The 22,258-nt window shown below is 42.8% G+C and overlaps 1 protein-coding gene across 5 annotated transcripts in view; it reads left to right on the forward strand.

The window, feature by feature from the left end:
• Nucleotides 1-22,258, forward strand: part of TMED8 (transmembrane p24 trafficking protein family member 8) — a 37,140-nt gene extending 14,882 nt beyond the window's left edge. The window contains exons 1-6 of one of the 5 annotated variants that reach the window (XM_032287753.1): nucleotides 3,816-3,834; nucleotides 9,093-9,174; nucleotides 15,939-16,068; nucleotides 18,521-18,662; nucleotides 18,882-19,187; nucleotides 20,689-22,258. In XM_032287753.1, the coding sequence (XP_032143644.1) occupies nucleotides 15,946-16,068; nucleotides 18,521-18,662; nucleotides 18,882-19,187; nucleotides 20,689-20,906 (789 nt within the window). In that variant the 5' untranslated portion in view covers nucleotides 3,816-3,834; nucleotides 9,093-9,174; nucleotides 15,939-15,945 and the 3' untranslated portion in view covers nucleotides 20,907-22,258. Of the gene's footprint in view, nucleotides 1-3,815; nucleotides 3,835-9,092; nucleotides 9,175-15,936; nucleotides 16,069-18,520; nucleotides 18,663-18,881; nucleotides 19,188-20,688 lie in introns of those variants that run through there. The other 4 variants (XM_032287756.1, XM_032287752.1, XM_032287754.1 and 1 more) reach the window with 4 other exon arrangements.

The following is a 22,258-nucleotide window of genomic DNA, read 5'->3' on the forward strand; positions in this document are numbered from 1 at the left end:
CTTAATCCATTCACCCACTCTGTGTCTTCTGATTGCAGAACTTAATCCATTTACATTCAAGCTTATTATTGATAGGTAAGGATTTACTGCTGGTATTTTGTTCATTGTTTTCTGGTTGTTTTGTAGAGCCTTTGTTCCTTTCGTTCTCTGTTGTCTTCCTTTGTGATTTGGTGATTTTCTATAATGCTGAGCTTTGATTCCTTTCTCTTTATTATTTATCTGGCATGATTTTTTGCTTTGTGGTTACCATGAGGCTTATATAGAAGATCTTATAGTTAGAATAGCTTATTTTAAACTGGCAACAACTTTAGATATAGAAGGAAATTTACTCAACCTAATAAAGACTACTTATGAAAAACCCAAAGCCAGTGTCTTAATGCAGAAAAATGAAAACTTTTTTTCTATGATCTGGCACAAGGCAAGGATGACCACTCTCACCACTTCTATTCAACATAGTGTTGGAAGTGCTAGCAAGAGCAAGCAGACAAAAAAAAAAAAGGCATACAGTTAGCTGAATGGTAGAGGTAAAGTTATGTCCATTTGCAGATGACATTATTCCACATGTAAATAACCTCAAAGACTCTACACAAAAACTTAGAGTTAATAAATGACATCAATAAAGTTGCAGGATACAAAATCAGTGTACAAAATTCAGTTGCATTTCTATACATAGTAACAACCTATCCAAAAAAGAAATCAAGAAAATAATCCCGCCGGACGCGGTGGCTCAAGCCTGTAATCCCAGCACTTTGGGAGGCCGAGGCGGGTGGATCACGAGGTCAAGAGATCGAGACCATCCTGGTCAACATGGTGAAACCCCGTCTCTACTAAAAAAATACAAAAAATTAGCTAGGCATGGTGGCACGTGCCTGTAATCCCAGCTACTAAGGAGGCTGAGGCAGGCCAATTGCCTGAAGCCAGGAGGCGGAGGTTGCAGTGAGCCGAGATCGCGCCATTGCACTCCAGCCTGGGTAACAAGAGCGAAACTCCCGTCTCAAAAAAAAAAAAAAAGAAAATAATCCCATTTGCAATAGCATAAAAAGTACAGAATAAAGTAGCCTAGCGTAGTGGCCCATGCCTGTTGTCCCAACTACTCAGGAGGCTGAGGTGGGAGGACTGCTTGAACCCTGGAGCTTGAGGCCGCAGTGAGCTGTAATTGTACCCCTATACTCCAGCATGGGTTACAGAGACCCTGTCTCAAGAAAAAAAAAGTTAAGAATAAACTTAACCAGAAATATCTGGACACTTAAGACTATAAAGCACTGATGAAAGAAATTAAGAAGCCACAAACAAATAGGAAGACATCGTATGTTTTGGAAAAATTAATGTTGTTCAAATATCCATACTACCCAAAGCAATATGCAGACTTAACATAACCCCAGTCCAAATTCTAATGACATTCTTCACAGAAATAGAAAAAACGATTCTAAAACTTGTGTGTAACCACAAATACCCTGAATAAACAAGGAATTCTGAGAAAGAAAATGTAGGAGGCATCACACTTTCTGATTTCAAATTCTATTACAAGCTGTAGTAATCAAAACAGTATGGTGCTGGTATAAAAATAGACACACAGACCAGTGGATCAGAATAGAAATAAACCCACGCACATATGACCAACTAATTTTTGACAAAGATACTAAGAGGACACTGTGGGGAAAAGATAGTCTCTTCAATAAACGGTTCTGGGAAAACTGGATTTTCACATGCAAAAGAATGAAATTAGGCCAGGTGTGGTGGCTCACGCCTGTAATCCCAGCACTTTGGGAGGCCAAGGTGGGTGGATCCCTTGAAGTCAGAAGTTTGAGACCAGCCTGATCAATATGGTGAAACCCCGTCTCTACCAAAAATACAAAAAAATTAGCTGGGCATGGTGGTATGCACCTGTAATCCCAGCTACTTGGGAGGCTGAGGCAGGAGAATCACTTGAACCTAAGAGACACAGGTTGCAGTGAGCTGAGGTTGTGTCACTGCACTCCAGCCTGTCTGACAGAGCAAGACTCCGTTGGAAAAAAAAAAAAAAAAAAAAAAAAAAAAGGCAAAGGACCTGTATGGATGTTTTTCCAAAGAAGACATAAAAACAGCCAACAGGTACATGAAAAGATGTTCAACATCAGTAATCACAAGGGAAATGCAAATTAAAACCACAGTAAGATATCACCTCATGCCTGTTAAGATGACTAATCTTTGATGAGAGATAACAACTGTTGGTACAAATGTAGATGGATGCAGTCATTGTGAAAAATAGTATGGAAATTCCTAAATAAATTAAAAGTAGAACTCCCACACAACCCATTAATCCCTTTTCTGACTATATGCCCAAAGGAAGTGAAATCACCACCTCATAAAGGTATCTGTTCATCGTAGCATTATTCACAATAGCCAAGACATGAAAACAATCTATGGGTCTGTTGACAGACGAATGAATAAAGAAGCAGTGGTGTGCATATACATACACGCATGCACACACACGAATATTTTTTAGCCTTATAAAAGAGATCCTAGGACCAGGCACAGTGGCTCATGCCTGTAATCCCAGTACTTTGAGAGGCTGAGGTGGGTGGATCACAAGGTCAGGAGTTCGTGACCAGCCTGGCCAGTATGGTGAAACTCCATCTCTACCAAAAAATACAAAAATTAGCCAGGCATGGTGGCATGTGCCTATAGTCTCAGCTACTTAGGAGGCTGAGGCAGAAGAATCGCTTGAACCTGAGAGGCGGAGGTTGCAGTGAGCCGAGATCGCGCCACTGCACTCCAGCCTGGGCAACAGAGCGAGACTCCATCTCAAAAACAAAAACAAAAACAACAACAAAAAGAAAGAGATCCTACCATTTGCCACACATGGATGAGCCTGGATGACATTATGTTAAGTAAAATATGTATTTTACTTAATATATATATTTACTTAATATATATGTTAGCTGGGCATGGTGGCATGCTATTTGCCACATATGGATGAGCCTGGATGACATTAAGCACAATTTTACTTGTGTGTGTGTGTGTATACTTTATATATTAATAGATATATTTTACTTCATATATATATATGTGTGTATATATATAAGCTGGGCATGGTGGCATGCACCTGTAATCTCAGCTACTCAATGCTGAGGCAGGGGAATCGCTTGAACCTGGGAGACAAAGGTTGCAGTGAACTAAGGTTGTGCACAAAAAGAAAAATACTGCATGATCTCACTTATATATGTAATCTAAAAAAAATCAAGTACACAGAAACAGAATAAAATAGTGGTTACTAGACGTGGTGGTAGTGATAGTAGAGGAAAGCGGGAGGTGTAGGTCAAAGGATACAAAGTAGAGATATATAGGATGAACAAGTTTAGAGATTTAATGTACAATATGAGAACTATAGTTGATAATATTGTGCTTGGGATTTTTGCTGAAAGTAAATTTTAGGTGCTCACCACACAATGGCCAACAGGCGTATAAAAAGATGTTCAACATCCCAAAAAAAGAGGGTAGCTGTGGGATGATGGATTTATTGATTTGCTTGATATGGTAACCATTTCACCATCTCTATATATATATCAAAACATGTATAACTTAAACATATATAATACAAAATTTAAAATAGTGAGGAAGATCTGTATAATCTTTTCCAGACACACCATGAATGGAGTTCCAATCTTGGAATGCTACTTTTTCTGGACCTAACTCTTGAATGACCATATTAATTTGTTCTTTTTTTTTGAGATGGAGTTTCACTTTTGTTGACCAGGCTGGAGTGCAATGGCATGATCTCGGTTCACTGTAACCTCCACCTCCTGGGTTCAAGTGATTCTCCTGCTTCAGCCTCTCAAGTAGCTGGGATTACAGGTACCCGCCACCATGCCTGGCTAATTTTTATATTTTTAGTAGAGATGGGGTTTCTCAATGTAGGTCAGGCTGGTCTCAAACTCCCAACTAGGAGACATCAGGTGATCCACCCACCTCAGCCTCCCAAAGTGCTGGGATTACAGGCATGAGCCACTGCGCCCAGCCAATTAATTCATTTTTTTCCCCTGTTTTTGTCATAGTTGTTGGAAGCCAAAGAGCTGCTGAGAACCGTAAATTTTCTCTCAATGTCAGGGTGCCCATTATGATATCATCCTGTACCACAGAACCTGAATTACATTTGAAATTGGCAGATTGAGGTACTCCATTTATCAAAACGTCTCAATATAATCCTGTGGATCTTTTCTTTGCAGCTCAGACATCTAACAACAAAGATTTGCCTCCACTTGTATGTACTAGAATGGCATTAAGGCCAGGTTTCATGATCCCTTTGATATTCATTAATATTTCTTTTTTTTTTTTTGGAGACAGAGTCTTGCTTTGTAACCCAGGCTGGAATGCAATGGCTCCATCTCAGCTCACTGCAACCTCCACCTCCTGGGTTCAAGTGATTCTCTTGCCTCAATGTCGTGAGCAGGTGGGACTACAGGTACATGCCACCACACCCAGCTAATTTTTGTATTTTTAGTAGAGACAGGGTTTCACGATGTTGGCCAGGCTGGTCTTGAACTCCTGATCTCGTGATCTGCCCACCTCGGCCTCCAAAAGTGCTGGGATTACAGGCATCATGAGACACTGCTTCCTGCCAATATTTCTTTTTAAATTGTTTTTTGATCAAGTAGAAAGCTACTCTTCACTTTTCCTTGATAGGAGATGCTATGAAAACTTAACACAGCTCCTGAGTAAATGTCTTCAGGTCATTGGAGGTTTTCCTGGGTAGGTCATGTTGTTTCTTCATTGATACTTCTTTGTGACACTGGGATAAAAACTTGGACATTACTAGGAGACATCTGGAGAATTTCTGCCTGTGTTGACTGGTTTATTATAACGGATAAACAGCCAGATGAAGAGATACATAGGGCGAGGCCTGGAAGGGTCCTGAGTGCAGGAGCTTCCGACTGCATGGAGTTGGGCTGTGCCACCGTTCTGGAATGTGGATAAATTGACCAACTTGAAAGCTCTTGTAGGCTATGTTGTTAAGTGATAAAACAAGTTGCAGCCAGGCGCAATGGCTCATGCCTATAATCCTAGCACTTTGGGAGTCTGAGGTGGGCATATTGCTTGAGCTCAGGAGTTCGAGAACAGCCTATGCTACATGGCAAAACCCCATCTCTACAAAAAATATAAAAAATTAGTTGGGTGCGGTGGCGTGGGACTGTGGTTCCAGCTACTCGGGATGCTGAGGCGGGAGAATCGCTTAAGCCTGGGAGGTTGAGAGTGCAGTGAGCTGTGATCACACTACTGCACTCCAGCCTGGTGACACTGCAAGACCCTGACTCAAAAAAAAAAAAAAAAGTTGCAGAAGAAGAATGTGTATTTTTTTCTAAGATGGGGGCAACATACAACTATATGTATATATATTTCCTTATGTTTTCAAAAACAAATAACAGAAGATTAGAAGCTAAGGAGAAGGCCAGGTGCAGTGGCTCACACCTATAATCCCAGCACTTTGGGAGGCCGAGGCAGACAGATCACGAGGTCAGGAGTTCATGACTAGGCCAACATGGTGAAACCCTGTCTCTATTAAAAATACAAAAAGTTAGCTGGGCATGGTGGTGGGCACCTGTAATCCCAGCTACTTGGGAGGCTGAGGCAGGAGAATCGCCTGAACCCGGGAAATGGAGGTTGCAGTGAGCTGAGATTGAGCCGTTACTCTCCAGCCTGGGCAACAGAGCAAAATTCTGTCTCAAAAAAAAAAGTGTTTAGTGCATGTCCTTTCAGAAATACATATACACACACAATATATATACATATGTATTTGTATGTGTATATGTATGAATATATTTTTCAAGGGATATACATAACAATGTTAACAGTTGGTGTCATGCTGTAATCCCAGCACTTTGGGAGGGGGAGGTAGGAGGATCACTTGAGCCCAAAAGGTTGAGACTAGCTTGGGCAACACAGAGAGACCTCGTGTCTTTTTTTTTTTTTTTTTTGAGATGGAGTCTTGCTCTGTTGCCCAAGCTGGAGTGCAGTGGTGCAGTCTTGGCTCATTGTAACCTCTTCCTCTCAGGTTTAAGTGATTCTCCTGCCTCAACCTCCCGAGTAGCTGGGATTACAGTACCCACCACTATGCCCAGCTAATTTTGGTATTTTTTAGTAGGACAGCGTTTTGCCATGTTGGCCAGGCTGGTCTTGAACCCCTGACCTCAGGTGATCCACTCACCTTGGTCCCCCAAAGTGCTGGGATTACAGGAGTGAGCCACCATGCCCAGTGAATCTTGTGTCTTAAAACAAAGTTAACAGTGGTAATCTTTGGTTAGTAGGGTTATGGTTAGTTTGTTGTTGTTTGCTTATCTGTATTTCCTGATTTTTTTTTTTTTACAGTGAACAATGGATTATCTGTATATTAAAAAATATTTAAAGGATATAAAGTCTGGAAGGGTAGATGCAAAATGTTTTCTTATCTGTACTTACTTTTTTCTACAATGAACAAAGCATTAGAGTGATTTCAAAAGTTAATTTCAAATCAATAATAGGTTATATAAAGTCCCGGTTTTAAGTTAAAAAGTCAATTATTTTCCAAAAGTCAATTTTAAAAGTAGAGCATAAGAGAGAGTGGGCTTGGAAAAAGTTTATTTTTATAAGCCCTGGAGATCTTGATTGACTTATTTAGGCCAACAGAGTAAGTTTGCAGTTAAGAAATCTAGTGCCTGGTTAGGGTATTATGTCAAGAAATATTGTGTCCTCTTCAAGAGGTTATTGTCAGTGTAGTCTGCACCTATTGGAACACATCTGGAGAAGTTCATTTTGGCTCCTTTCTTTAAATGGAACAAACTAAGTGAAGCAGCTGAAGGAGGCCAGTATGGTTACAGATTGTGTGGTGTGAAAGTGACCAACCTGAGGAGAAGGAACTTGTGGAAATGTGACAGCCAGCTGTCAATATGTGAAAGAATACTGTGGGGATTGGTGGTCAAAGAGGAGAATTTATGAGACAGCGCATTTCACTTAGGTCAACAATGGGGAGAACTTTGTATTTGCATTTTCCCTCAGTGAATGGGCCTCTTTACAGAGTGGCAGAGATGTCTTAGACTCAGTTTCTTTGTTGGGAGAAAAATTGGGTGGTAGGAGCTCTAAGTTCTTTCTGCCTATGAGACTGAATTGACCAAAAGAAAAATAGATCTTGGCTGGGTGGGCACCGTGGCTTACACCTGTAATCTCAGCACTTGGGGAGGCTGAGGTGGGAGGATCACTTGAGCCCAGGAATTCAAGACCAGTCTGCCTGGGCAACATATTAAGACCCTCATCTCTACAAAAAATAAAAAAATTAGTCTGGCTTGGTGGGGTGTGCCTGTGGTCCTAGCTACTCAGGAGGCTGAGGTGAGAGGATTGCTTGAACCCAGAAGGCTGAGGTTGCCAAGAGTCATAATTGTGTCACTGCACTCCAGCCTGGGTGATAGTGGGAAACTCTGTCCCCCATCCCCACCCCCCAAAAAAAGAAAAGAAAAATAGATTTTGTTCACATATAAAAACTGAGACTAGATTAAGCTTGGATTAAGAATTTTGCCTTTTATTTTCACTTTGACTTTGCTTCCAAACTCTGAAACTTTCAATGTTTGAAGTTGACTTCATTAAGTTGCATTTTGTATTGAGAAGTAAACTCCGGTCTTCAGTGTCTTGCTGTCTTACACAGAGGGAGTTAAATGAGGGGCTGTCTAAATGAACTAAGCCATATGCTATCTGAGTATTCAAGGAAAAACTAAATGAATAACCCACAAAACTAAGCAGCATCTGATGGTTAAGAGCACAACTGCCTGGGTTTGATTCCTGTCCCTATGCCTTAGGTTCCTTACCTGCAAAAATGGCTGTGACAGTGCCAGCCATATGCTTGTTGTGAGCTTGAGAACATGGCCTTCATTATGCATTTCACCTATATACTCCTTGAGGGCACCTAGTTATTCAATAAATCATTACTAAATGAGTGACTGAATAAATAAATGAAATTACAAAAGTCCTTTACCTGACCTTGGGTGCATTGACCTGAACTCACTGAATGTAGAAGTGACACTTTATACTTTGAGACTAAATTCAGTTTATCTTACATCCCACTCTACCCTCTATGTTCTGCCTTATTGGACCATCTACTTTCTGAGAAATATGATTCCTTCCTTCCTTCCTTCCTTTCTTTTCTTTCTTTTTAAATTTTAAAATTTATTTTTATTATTTTTTATTGACACAAAGTCTCACTCTGTTGCCTAGGCTAGAGTGCAGTGGCACGATCTTGGCTTACATCAACCTCTGCCTCCTGGGTTCAAGCAATTCTGCAGCCTCCTGAGTAGCTGGGATTACAGGTGCCTACCACCAGGCCTGGCCAATTTTTGTATGTTTAGTGAAGACAGGGTTTCACCATGTTGGCCAGGCTGGTCTTGAACTTCTGACCTCAAGTGATCCACCCACCCGCCTTGGCCTCCCAAAGTGCTGAGATTCTAGGCATGAGCCACCACGCCAGTCCTATTTTTTTTAATTATATTTTTTGAGATGGAGTTTCACTTATGTTGCCCAGAGTGCAATGGTGTGATCTCGGCTCACTGCAACCTCCACCTCCCAGGTTCAAGTGATTCTTCTGCCTTAGCTTACCAAGTAGCTAGGATTACAGGTACGCACCATGATGCCTGGCTAATTTTGTATTTTTAGTAGAGATGGGGTTTCACCATGTTGGTCAGGCAGGTCACGAACTCCTGACCTCAGGTGATCCACTCACCTCAGCCTCCCAAAGTGCTGGGATTACAGGCGTGAACCACCGCACCTGGCCTTAATGTTTTTTTAGAGATAGAATCTTGCTCTGTTGCCCAGGCTGGTCTTGAACTCCTGGCCTCAAGCAATCCTCCTGCTTTGGCCTCCCAAATGTTGGGATTATAGGGTTAGCTTTTTGGAGACTTGTTTTGGAAATGACTCATTTTTTATGAATGAGTTATGACTGTCTGAGAATACTTGGATGCCTCCCAGCATGCAAAGTTCAGACCAGAATATTTTGGGGAAGAATTTGATTGAAATTGCCAGATTTTTTTAAAGGTACAAGAGAATTATGATTGTGTTCCCTCTCAGATATTAAATTCTTTCTTTCTATGATTTTCTAGAGAATGAAGATCTAGAAAACAACAAGGATACCTCTTCATTGGCTTCTGCCACTGATCCAGAACCCCGTTCCTCACCCCACAGGTAACCACTTGGGATAAAACGTTGTCAGAGGCTTTATTGTTTGAGATGAGGAATTGGTGAAAGAAATTTGGGTAGTGACTTTAAGGGGGAAGACAAGTTGAAGTAAAGAATATGGATGGTTTTGTCATCAACCCTCAAGTGTGTTTAGGGGCAATGTCAGATCTATTTCAGGTTATACACTTTTCTTTTACTCTCAGAGAATAAACTATAACAAATAGTCTAGTGTAGTGTCCTCATTTATCTTCTAGTGTCCTCATTTATCTTCTCCTGAAGATCGTGTTCAAATGTTAAAATATTTGAAGGAGACTCCAGGTGGCCTTGCAAGAGAATGCATGTTTGGTTTTTACCCATAAAATGCATACACACATACACATGCTCTCACTAAAACAATTGGAATTTTTTTATTCTATAATTTTCAGATTAAACCATTATGATGGCCTTTAGGTTTTCTTTCTTAATTTCCTTCTCTGCCATCTCATCCAACCACCATCATTTTTTTTTTTTTTGAGATGGAGTCTTGCTCTGTTGCCAAGCTGGATTGCAGTGGTGTGATCTCAGCTCACTGCAACCTCTGCCTCCCAGGTTAAAGTGACTCTTCTGCGTCAGCCTCCTGAGTAACTGGGCCTACAGGCATGCACCACCACGCTTGGCTAATTTTTGTATTTTTAATAGGGATGGGGTTTTACCATGTTGGCCAGGATGGTCTCCATCTCCTGACGTCATGATCCGCCCACGTCGGCCTCCCAAAGTGATGGGAATACAAGTGTGAGCCACTGTGCCCTGCCCCAACCACCATCTTTGATATTAGAATATATAACAGAAAGGGAAGAGGTACTGAGCCCTGGAAAGAGTAGAAACCATGAAGCACTAATAGAATAACTAATGAAATCCTGTATTTTGGAAAAACCCTGAGGTATTGAGTATCATAGTCTTACTCTGTCACCCAGGCTGGAGTGCAGTGGTGCAACCTCCATCTCCCGGGTTCAAATGAGTCTTCTGCCTTAGCCTCCCTACTAGCTGGGACTACAGGCACGTGTCATCACACCCTTCTAATTTTTGTATTTTTTAGTAGAGATGGGGTTTCACCATATTTGTGAGGCTGGTCTTGAACTCCTGACCTCATGATCTTCCGGCCTCAGCCTTCCAAAGTGCTGGGATTACAGGTGTGAGCCACCGCATCCAGGGATTTAATTTTTCACTATTGTTTCTAACGTCTACTGAGTGAAGATAAGAATCCAGTGAGTGTGATGCCTGAGGCTCAGTGCTTATGCTTATGTGTCTATTGGAAGTGGAAGCGGCACAACTTTCTGTCTTTTCTAGTGAGGCTGGCTGGCCGGCCAGGCTTTCCCCTCCCTTTGAGATGACCTCCCTGTACACACCAGAAGCTTAAAGTGAAGGCTTTTCCTTTACGTGGCTTATCACCAGCATCGAGTGATTTGAAATTCATCTTTCCCCACATGCCCTTTTCTAATTCTCCAGAGCATAAAATGCTAATGTGAATATTAAATTTATGTGACTGGCACATATCCTTCTTAACATAATTTTATTATTATTTATTGAGACAGAGTCTCACTCTGTTGCCCAGCCTGGAGCATGGTGAGTAGTCATAACTCCCTGCAGCCTCAAGCTTCTGGACTCATGCAACCCTCCCACCTCAGCCTTGTAGCTAGGACCACAGGCATGAGCCACCATACCCAGCCTTAAAATATGTTTTATTTTTTATTTTTATTTTTTTATTTTTTTGAGACAGAATCTTGCTCTGTCACCAGGCTGGAGTGCAGTGGCATGATCTTGGCTCACTGCAACCTCCGCCTCCCCGATTCAAGCGATTCCCCTGCCTCAGCTTCTGGAGTAGCTGAGACTACAGGCGCACACCACCATGCCCAGCTAATTTTTGTATTTTTAGTAGAGACAGGGTTTCACCATGTTGTCCAGGATGATCTTGATCTCCTGACCTTGTGATCTGCCTACCTTCCAAGGTGCTGGGATTACAGGTTTGAGCCACCACACCAGGCCCAAAATATTTTTTTAATAAGCAGAACCATGTTTTTTCAAGGTAGCATGCACAAAGGCAAAGAGACTAAATTTTAGATGTCACACACAGTAAAATCAGGCTAATGATTCAAATAACCTGTTGTAGTCTCACCTTCCCAATATTATAAATGATAGTCTGATCCAGAATTTGTTTTATTCCCAAGCAAAAATTAACTTATTCATTGTTTTATTCAACAAATATTTGGGGGCTAATATTTATTCAACAGATGTTTGTTGGGAGCCTACCACGTACCTGATACTGTTCTAGGTACTCAAGATACCACAAATGTGCAAAATAGTCCATCCTGCTCTCATGGAGGTTATGTTCTAGTGGCAGAAGTGGACAGAAAACAAGTGCACATCATATTTCATAGACTCTTAAGTTGCCATCAACTGTAAGATGTACTTTTATGTACGTATCACCAAGAGAGGAAGAAATGCTTAAGATGGATTGTCTAATAGACCCCCCCATATGGAGCTGGGACCCCAAAAGCCTTGCACCTTCATGAAAGGATAAAGAGAAAAATCTCCCCCTCCTCCCAGAAAAGGACAGCAAGGAAACTCGATTGTCTCAAACTTGACACTGTGTCATGGGAAAAAAAAATATCTTCCCTGTGAACAGGAATAAGTTGGTATTAGCCAGTGTCTTTTCTAAATTCATTCTGCCATGATGATCTAAACAAGACCCTAAACAGATAACTTAATTTCTTTTTTTTTTTTTTTTTGAGACAGAGTCTTGCTCTGTCGCCAGCCAGGCTGAAGTGCAGTAGTGTGATCTTGGCTCGCTGCAACCTCTGCCTCCCAGGTTCGAGCAATTCTCCTGCCTCAGCCTCTCAAGTAGCTGGGACTACAGGCACACGCCACCATGCCCAGCTGATTTTTTTTTTTTTTTTTTTTTGTATTTTTAGTAGAGGCAGAGTTTCACCATGTTGGCCAGGATGATCTCGAGCTCCTGACCTCTTGATCCACCCTCCTTGGCCTTCCGAAGTGCTGGGATTACAGGTATAAGCCACTGCGCCCAGCCTAGATAACTTAATTTCAAGGCATCTCATATTGGTAGCATTCCTAAGTACTGGCAGAAGCAAATGCAGATCTCTTTCGGAAAGACTTGATGTCAATCCAGGGCCATGCAGTTTTAAGACATCATCAATTTTTAAGACATCCTATCTTTCAGTTGTGTTAAAATCTAAAAACCAGTGTGCATCTTGCAATCAACAACATATGGCCATATCATTGTCAGGCAGTAATAGATGCAGTGAAGAAAAATGAAGCCGGGTAAGGGCAGGAACAGTGACAAGGCCAGGGAGGGGTAGCCATTTTATATACAGACCTCTGGGAAACATCGCAGCAGAAAAACTACCAGAAGTCTTCAGTTAGCTAAAGAAGAGTTAATATCCTAGCAGAGTATTCTAGGTAGAGGCTACAGCAAATGCAAAAACTCTCAAGTGGGAGAGTACTTGGGGTGTTTGAGGACTCTCAAGGATTGAAGAAGCTTTTGTGGGTGGAGGGACCAGGGCAGAGTGAGGATTCTGAGAGGTAAAGTCAGAGTACAAAGGGCCTTAGGGTTCCAGGTGGCAGGCTTGGTTCCTGGTGCTGTGCATACAGAGGCAGTGAGACCCCAGTGCCTGCCACCAAGCTTACTTTCTAGTAGAGGAGGCAGATGATACACAGTGTCAGGAAACAGAAATGGACTATAATTTCTTGGTTGAAGAGCATTAAAATAGGCCCACAGCCTAGGCCAATTTACAGCTTAGCACTGAATTACTCAAGTGAACCTATAAAGATCAACAGAATCCCACAGCTCTGATTCTCAGAGTGACCACCTCTTATCTGTCCTGAGATAGGTTGGAGTAATTTTAGATATTCCAAAAGATGGCTCTGTTTTATCTGAAGAGGTAACTTATAAAATAGGATTGCTTTTTCTTGTTTATGTTTAAAAAGGAAAGAAACAAACTAATAAACTCCAAAATAAAGCCTCCTTCTGTTTCCCCCATGAGGTGTATAGTACCATTTTCCTGTCGTTTACTCAGCCTCTCCGAGGAAATGATGCCCTCCTGCAGGGATTCTCAGACCTTTATGCTCTTAAAAATTATTGAAGACCCAAAGAACTTTTGTTGGTGTGGGTTATATCTATCAATATTTACTGTATTAGAAACTAAAACTGAAAAATTAGAATATGATTATTCATGCATTTAAAAATAATAAATCATTACATGCTGTATAAAAAACATGTTTTTACTTAAAAACAACTAATTTTCAAAGCAAAGAATGTAGTACAAAGAGAGACACTGTACATCTCTTTAATGTTTGGCTTAATAAAAAATAGCTGGATTCTCCTCTCTGGTTCCGAGTTCATTCCATTGCAATATCACATGTCAAATAATCTCTGGAAAATTCCACTGTACACTCTTGAGAAAATGAGAAAGAAAAAAGGGAAATAACATTTTCGTATTATTATTATGAAACAGTTTGAACTTCACAGACTCCTCTGAAGGGTCCTGAGGACCCCAAGGATTCCCAGACCATACTTTGATAACTGCCATTCAAAAAAATCCATGTCACCAAAAGGATTTGGTGATTTCCAGAAGGCCTGGGTTATTTTGCTACAGCCCTGTCACTAATATTCTAGTTTCTCTGAAGCCAGGGGAAATGGAAGAGAACATAAATCATTCCCTTGCGTCTTTAAAATCAACTATTCACCTAGCTGTGTTTGAAGTCATTGGGATTGTTGATTAATGTGCTTAAAAAAGGAGAGAAACTGAACACTGAATGGGGACAGGGTATGAAATGGAACTGCTGAAAGACTCTGCTTCAGGGATAACTGCGGAGAGAGTTGCCTTGATAATCAGTTTGTACTTCCTTCGTTTTGTTACTCAGTCTCCCTTAGGCAGGGCTCCTCCTTTTGCTTCTAGCCAGTGCTTTTGATGTAGAACTGAACTCAGATCCTTTTTTTTTTTTTTTAAAGACAGGGTTTCACCAGGTTGGCCAGGCTGGTCTTGAACTCCTGACCTCAGGTGATCTGCCCCCCTCTGCCTCCCAAAGTGCTGAGATTGCAGGCATGAGCCACCATGCCCGGCCCACTGAACTCAGATTCTAACAATTCTTTTTTTTTTTTTTGAGACGGAGTTTCGCTCTTGTTGCCCAGGCTGGAGTGCAATGGCGCGATCTCGGCTCACCGCAACCTCCGCCTCCTGGGTTCAGGCAATTCTCCTGCCTCAGCCTCCTGAGTAGTTGGGATTACAGGCACGCGCCACCATGCCCAGCTAATTTTTTGTATTTTTTAGTAGAGACGGGGTTTCACCATGTTGACCAGGATGGTCTCGATCTCTTGACCTCGTGATCCACCCATCTCGGCCTCCCAAAGTGCTGGGATTACAGGCTTGAGCCACCGCGCCCGGCCCTAACAATTCTTCTTCTTCTTTTTTTTTTTTTTTGTTGTTGTGAGGGAGTTTTGCTCTTGTTGCCCAGGCTGGAGTGCAATGGCATGATCTTGGCTCACCACAACCTCCACCTCCTGGGTTCAAGCGATTCTCCTGCCTCAGCCTCCTGAGTAGCTGGGACTACAGGCGCATGCTACCATGCCTGGCTAATATTTGTATTTTTAGTAGAGATGGGTTTTCTCCATGTTGGTCAGGCTGGTCTCAAACTCCTGACCTAAGGTGATCTGCCTGCCTTGGCCTCCTAAAGTGCTGGGATTATAGGTGCGAGCCACTGTGCCTGGCCTCTAACAATTCTTCGGTTAAAATTCTGTGGGTCTCAGAGTGAGGAATAACATTAGAACTCACAGAAGCAGAGGGCAGAATGGTGGTTAATAGGGGTTGGGGCCTGCGGGTGGGCTGGGGAAATGTTGGTCAAGTGGTCTAAGGTGTCAGGAGGAACAAGTTCTGGAGATCTTTGTACAGCATGGTGACTATAGTTAATAATAATGTATACTTAAAAATTGCTAAGACAGTGGATTTTAAATGTTCTCGCCACGGCTGGGCGCAGTGGCTCATGCCTGTAATCCCAGCACTTTGGGAGGCCAAGGCGGGTGGATCACGAGGTCAAGAGATCAAGACCATCCTGGTCAACGTGGTGAAATCCCATCTCTACTAAAAATACAAAAAATTAGCTGGGCATGGTGGCGCGTGCCTGTAATCCCAGCTACTCAGGAGGCTGAGGCAGGAGAATTGCCTGAACCCAGGGGCGGAGGTTGCGGTGAGCTGAGATCGCGCCATTGCACTCCAGCCTGGGTAACAAGAGTGAAACTCCTGTCTCAAAAAAAAAAAAAAAAAAAAAAAAAAAAAAAGTTCTCGCCACAAAAAAAGAGTATGTGAGGAGATGAATATGTTAATTAGCTCAATTTAATCATTTTACAATGTATCTATACATCAAAAACACATTATATACCATACATATATGCTGCACTTTGTCAACTAAAATAAATAAATAAAAGAAACAACGACAAAGCAAACTAGACTGGCAGTCCATCTCAGATGACTGAGCTATGTGTTCAACATGGCTCTCCTAGCCTTTGGGCTGGCTTTGTTAGTCTTTGTTTTCACACTGCCAACACTTTACTGTGGACCAATTCAGCCCTGGGCAGTGGTCAGCTAAAGTGACAGTAGACCGAAATGTCAGGGGCAGGTGGGGTTGGGCTGTTTCGAATGTTGTTTTATTTCAGAGTTTCTCTAGGATAATTGTGTCTTTTCAAAGAGCCCTTGAATTGACATGCTCTCTTCCTCTGAGAGGCCACAGATGGTATCTCCAGTGAGTAAGGATGCCACGGAAGATCTGAGGAAAGCAACTGGTGCCTTGGACACTCAGGCTGTGGTGAAACAGGATTTGCTGCCTACAGACCAAGCCCAGGTCCTCAATGAGGTAGGGGGCAGATTCTGGCTCTTTCTTATGAAAGGAGGCACCAGAATGTGGACACATGATGGATGGGTTGGAATTAGAAAGTACTGCGAGGATGGCTCCCAGAATTCTCTCTTTGCCCTTGAATTTGGGGCATCTTGGTTTTAATTATTATTTGGAGAATGATTATTTGTATCTTCCACAGGGCCCATCATTATACTGGCACCCAGTAGGCACCTATTCAGAAAATGAAGTGCTAGAATGAATGTTTATGTGTTCTCTAAAATCCTGTTCATGTGAGGAGCCTGAAGTCATTGGACTCTTGCTCTTGCTTTGCTTGTGGTAGATCTATTTAGTATTTATGACAGAAGTTTTTTTTGTTGTTGTTTGTTTGTTTTTTGAGACAGGGTCTCCCTCTGTCACCCAGGCTAGAGTGCAGTGGCACAATCTCAGCTCACTGCAACCTTCACCTCCTGGGATGAAGCGATTCTCCCACCTCAGCTTCCTGAGTAGCTGGGATTACAAGTTTGCACCACCATACCCAGCTAATATTTGTATTTTTCATAGAGACCAGGTTTCACCATATTGGTCAGACTGGTCTGGAACTCCCTACCTGAGGTAATCCATCCGCCTTGGCCTCCTAAAGTGCTGGGATTATAGACATAAGCCATCATGCCCAGCCTTTTTTATTTATTTATTTATTTTTGAGACAAAAGTTTCACTCTGTCACCCAGGCTTCAGTGCAGTGGTGCAGTCATGACTCACTGCAGTCTCAAACTCCTGGGCTCAAGTGATCCTCCCACCTCAGGCTTCTAAGTAGCTGTATAGAGCTATTTGGGAGGCTGAGGTGGGAGGATCACAAGGTCAAGAGTTCGAGACCAGCCTGGCCAATATGGTGAAACCTGGTCTCTACTAAGAATACAAAAATTAGCTGGGCATGGTGGTGCATGCCTGTAATGCCAGCTACTTGGGAGACTAAGGCAGGAGAATTGCTTGAACCTGGGAGGCAGAGGTTGCAGTGAGCCGAGATCGCACGACTGCGCTCCAGCCTAGGCAACAGAGCAAGACTAAGACTCTGTCACTAAATAAATAAATAAAATAAATAAATAAATAAATAAAGTAGTGGTACCCCTGCCAGAGAGGTATGGGGGTGGGGTTGTTTGTAACATTTATTAGCATATGTATTAATGATTGGTATTAGTGTCAGTGAAGACAACACCAGACATTATAATTAGATTTGTGTAATACTTTACAGCTTACAAGCATTTGTATCTGTAACACTTCATTTACTCCTGAGAACAGCCCTTGTGAGATAGGTGCAATTGTGTCTCCATTTAAGAAATAAGGAAACTGAGGCTAAGGGCTGTTAGAGACTTTACTAAGATGTTGCAACCTAATCCTTTATTTAGCATTTTAGAAACGGAAGGATTTATTTAAGCACACTAGCCAAAGTCTGATTTACTTCCGGTAGCAAAGGAGATGAGAACTGGAGGGATTGTTCTCCAGAAACAGATATGAGAATACAGCTTGGGAGGATTACAAACTTGATTTATATATTTCTCACAAATACAATTCCAGCCTCTTAACTGGATTACTGACTCACTGATGTGCTCTCCCCTGTGGGCAATCAGTATAGATTTCTTGTTGAGTTGCCTGCCAACTGTTTGGAGAAGGGGCAGGAAATTAAGGTATAATAGCATGAAACCAGGAACACGAATCTGAGTGATTGAAGGGAAACTCACCAGGGAGACATTGTAAGCTCCTGCATGGGTTAGTGAGGGCTTTGAGTATCAAATGCCATTTGCATTCTTCTATGTAAGTCAGACATGTGGCAGCAAATGTACTGTTTAAATGCAGGTTCTGGGGGCTGGTATAAGGTGAAATTGTAACTGTTGATAGAACACTGTTAGGGACTTCAAGACTGAGACCACCTGTAGCCCAAGGTGGGATGTGGATGAGAGAGCGAGAACGACTATAAACCAGATTCTCTCTCTGCGGTGCTTTGGAGAGCTGATTGACAGTAATGTAGAAGTAACCCTTGAGTGGGAATTGTAGCAGGAGGATGTGTGGCAGAGTGAGAGTCAAACTAAACCCTAGGAGCAAGAGCTATTAATGAGAGGAGCCACAAGGAGGTACTGTGCAGGTGAAGTAAGACCAAGGCATGGCCCGGAATCACCGTCAATGCAAATACTGTCAGCAACCTGCGAGAGTGTTCGTGAGCAAGAACCTTATAAAGCGTTTGGTGCAGAAAAGCTGCAAAAGGTAGGAAACAGTCTTTAAACAATGGAACATTTTGGTGGCTTAAAAAAATTAGTAGAATGTATTAACAACTCCTACTTGGAAGAAAGAGAAGTAACATTGACTAGTACATTGAGCTTTGAGTGGAGATGGTGGAGATAATAGAGCAGGGGTGGGGCAGCCTTCATGCAAAAAGAGATTAATTAGAATCTGCCACTCTACTATGTCCTTTAACCAGAGTTCTGTTGTGCAGATGGCCAAGTATCAAGTTCCACAGAGGTCTGGGGACATCGTTATGATCCAATCTGAGCATACAGGAGCTATAGATGTTCTTTCAGCTGATTTGGAATCTGCAGATCTTCTGGGGGACCACAGGAAAGGTGAGACCTTTGGGAGTAAAGGAGGTGGTTTTTTTTTGTTTTCAATAGATACTTAAACAAAGGCAGGCAGACAAATGGAAGGAAAGAAAATGACTTGTGAAAGGAAGTCCAAGAAGCCAGTAGAAAGAATGTCTGACTGTGCCAACCTCTCTTAGCAAAATGCCAGGGGTACTCATGTTTCCTCATAGTTTCTCAGTGGTAAGCTGCCTGTCCTTTCAGTCTCCCCACCTCTGATGGCTCCTCCATGCATCTGGACATTTGCCAAGGTGAAGGAATTCAAAAGCAAGCTGGGCAAAGAGAAGAACAGCCGACTGGTGGTGAAGCGTGGTGAAGTGGTGACCATCAGGGTACCTACTCATCCAGAGGGGAAGCGTGTCTGCTGGGAGTTTGCGACCGATGACTATGACATTGGCTTTGGAGTTTATTTTGACTGGACCCCTGTAACCAGCACGGACATAACTGTGCAGGTCAGTGATTCCAGTGACGACGAAGATGAAGAAGAGGAAGAGGAGGAGGAGATTGAAGGTAAATTTAATTTTAGCATGATTTGCAGTTTTCTGGCTTAACCTAATTTCTGGTGACCATTTCCTGGGTTGTACCAGTCTTCCTCTTCCTTCGCATGCAGTTGAGGAACTCAGCGTTACAAACTGAGCTGAGTGGTACAGGCCAAAGAGAATGCTCTGATGGGGCTGATACTGCTGCCTTAGTTGAAAAAGCTTCTTTCCCTTTAATCAGTACCTTGCTATTTTCCCAACACCTTCCTGAGGGCAGGAGCAGAGAGAGGGTGAGTCATACTGCAGTTTAGAGGGATGGTCTTTCAGGTCGCATATAAGCCAGAGATGATTTTACATCTCTCTCTTAGTTCGGAGATATTTATTCTTGGCCTGGAACCGAAGTGAGTGATTCCAGTTTGCTAAAGGTATCCATTCTCTCCCTACCCCAAACTCTCATAGCTGGCTATTGGTTACTTCTTTACTTCATGCCCAGAGAAGTTTTTTTTGTTTGTTTTTGTTTTTGTTTTTTTGAGATGGAGTCTTGCTCTGTCGCCTAGGCTGGAGTGCAGTGGTGTGATCTTGACTCACTGCAACCTCCACTTCCCGATTTCAAGCGATTCTCCTGCCTCAGCCTCCTGAGAAGCTGGGATTACAGGCCTGCACCACCATGCCCGGCTCATTTTCGTATTTTTAGTAGAGACGGGGTTTCTCCATGTTGGTCAGACTGGTCTCAAACTCCTGACCTCGTGATCTGCCTGCCTCAGCCTCCCAAAGTGCTGGGATTACAGGTGTGAGCCACCACGCCCGGCCCCCAGAGAAATTTTGAAAGGGTCTCTGGGCTCCATTCCAGTTGTTATTCGTAGTGTCTACTAAGGATGGCCCAGAGGCATTTTTTTCAGGTAATGTAAGAGTAGGTTCTAAGCATTAGTCTTATTCCTTGATTTTCTTATATAATCTTAAAATCAATCCCTTAACGTGCCTCTTCATAGAAAAGCAAGCCTGTAGGAAAATCTACAAGTATTTGGGAAACAGGTGAACCTTGTATCTTATTTGCTGCTTTTCAGGAAGCCAAGTAAAAGTGCTAGGGTCATTTTATAACATGTTTATCTGCAATTCCTATCTCCATTAGCTAGTCCTTTCACCTATTAAAGAATGTCAGAATTTTTCCTTCTAAATATCTTTCTCCCTCTTAGAAATGTCCAGACACTTCTGAAGCTAGGAAGGCTCTTATCAGGCTAAACCGTTGTTTCTCAGTGGAGACATTATTGGCATTTAGAATGGGACACTCCTTTGTTGTGTAGGTACTATCCTGATTTTAGTACTCCTGGACCCTTGGGTACTAAATGCAGGTATCACCTAGTAGTCATTGTGATGACGAAAAGATTACCAGACATTTCCAAATGTCTGTAGAAGGACAATCACTTCCCCCCTCTGTGAAAGCCACTGGGTTACCAGGTCCTTCTGCTCACTTTGAGGTAGGACTTATGCAGTCTTTGAACACATATCCAAACACTGCCATTTTGCTCATGCAGAACCCGTTCCAGCTGGAGATGTGGAGAGAGGCTCCAGGAGCTCCTTGCGGGGTCGCTATGGGGAGGTGATGCCTGTGTACCGGCGGGACAGCCACCGAGACGTGCAGGCTGGCAGCCATGACTACCCTGGGGAGGGCATCTACCTGCTCAAGTTTGACAACTCTTACTCCCTGCTGCGCAACAAGACTCTCTACTTCCACATCTACTACACGAGCTGAAGGACCGCTGGGACGGGCAGGCTGTATTTGCTGGCTGAAGCAGGCTGCCAGCTGGTGCCTCTTGTTTGGGATAGGCAAGAGCTAAAGGCTCACGTGGGGCTCCCGAGCCTCACACCCTGTCTGGCATGTCTGACTGTTGACCCACGTAGCTTTTCCCCTTCTTGGCTTCTGCAGGTGGTGATGTAGTGCCCCTGTTCTGTGGTCCCTGACTCATACTCTTCTTGCTTCAGACTCCAGCAAATTCCCTCTTGAAGGCACCTATCGGGCACAAGCCTAAAAGGAAGCAGGGCGTTGTTTTTTGAAAAATAGATTTATCTTGGCACAGGTTTATCATTCAGATTGCTGCCCTCTCCTCTCCCAGAGCCTTTATTGCCAATGCATTTGGTGGCACCCACTCTCTTTACCTTTTGAGGTGCCAGAAGAGGGAAAAGCACGTTGTCCATGAAGGAGCCCAATCTTTTGGTTGGAGAAAGCTCTGTCCAGCCTGTCACCACTGCCATATTCCTGCCTGCTGGTTATTCTTGGTCTCTGCATAGCTGAGAGACCACACTGCCTTTGGAGGGCTGTTACTATTCCTGATGGTAGATGCCCCCTCCTTTCCTTTCCTAAGTCTACGTTTTTGCCATTACAGCAAGAACTTCCATGCAATCTAAAATGATGATCAACATAACGTAAGATCTTGTGGGAAGAAAAACTGCCTCCATTACTTCCTGTTCCAAGGGCACTGGCAGTCAAAGTGGATAGAGTGGAAATTAGGTACTGAATTGATGGCAGAACCCACATATTTGAAGGTCAAGTGTTACTATTTTTTTTTTTTTTGGTATAATCCAAGAAGGAATGGTATCATCTGAGAGAGAAGATGAAAAACAAAAAAACTACTCCAGAGTCCCCACTTTTTTTTTTTGTCTTTAGAGTAGGAGTGCTATTTAGAAATGTTGCTTTGGAATCAAATGCACTGAAACCCAATCAGGTTTCCAAAGTTTCTGCATTTAGGTTTCTTGCATTGAGGGCTTAAAGCTTTTGGTGTTCAGAGTCCCTTAGTTAAGGTGATGATGAAGCTTCACTATTGCTGCTGATTCTATTTGTTCTTTACCTGACCAAAGCTTGCATTTCCCTGGTGACAGCATTTCCTCCTCTGTCACCCCTGAGGCTCAGGAGTGCCACAGAGTGCAGGTGGTGCTACAGCCAGTGGTCACCAGAGCACCAGATGCTGGGCCCCCAGGCAGAGAAGGAGACAGTGAGATGGGACCTCAGCAGTCTCTGTGTTTGTACTTCTCTGTCTCTTACTCCTCGTGTTACGTCTGTTACTGCCTACGAATTCTGAAGAATAATTAGATTTATTTATTACTGTA

The sequence above is a fragment of the Sapajus apella genome, unplaced genomic scaffold (genome assembly GCF_009761245.1).
Source record: "Sapajus apella isolate SASKATOON/1434 unplaced genomic scaffold, GSC_monkey_1.0 scaffold20, whole genome shotgun sequence".
NCBI lineage: Eukaryota > Metazoa > Chordata > Mammalia > Primates > Cebidae > Sapajus > Sapajus apella.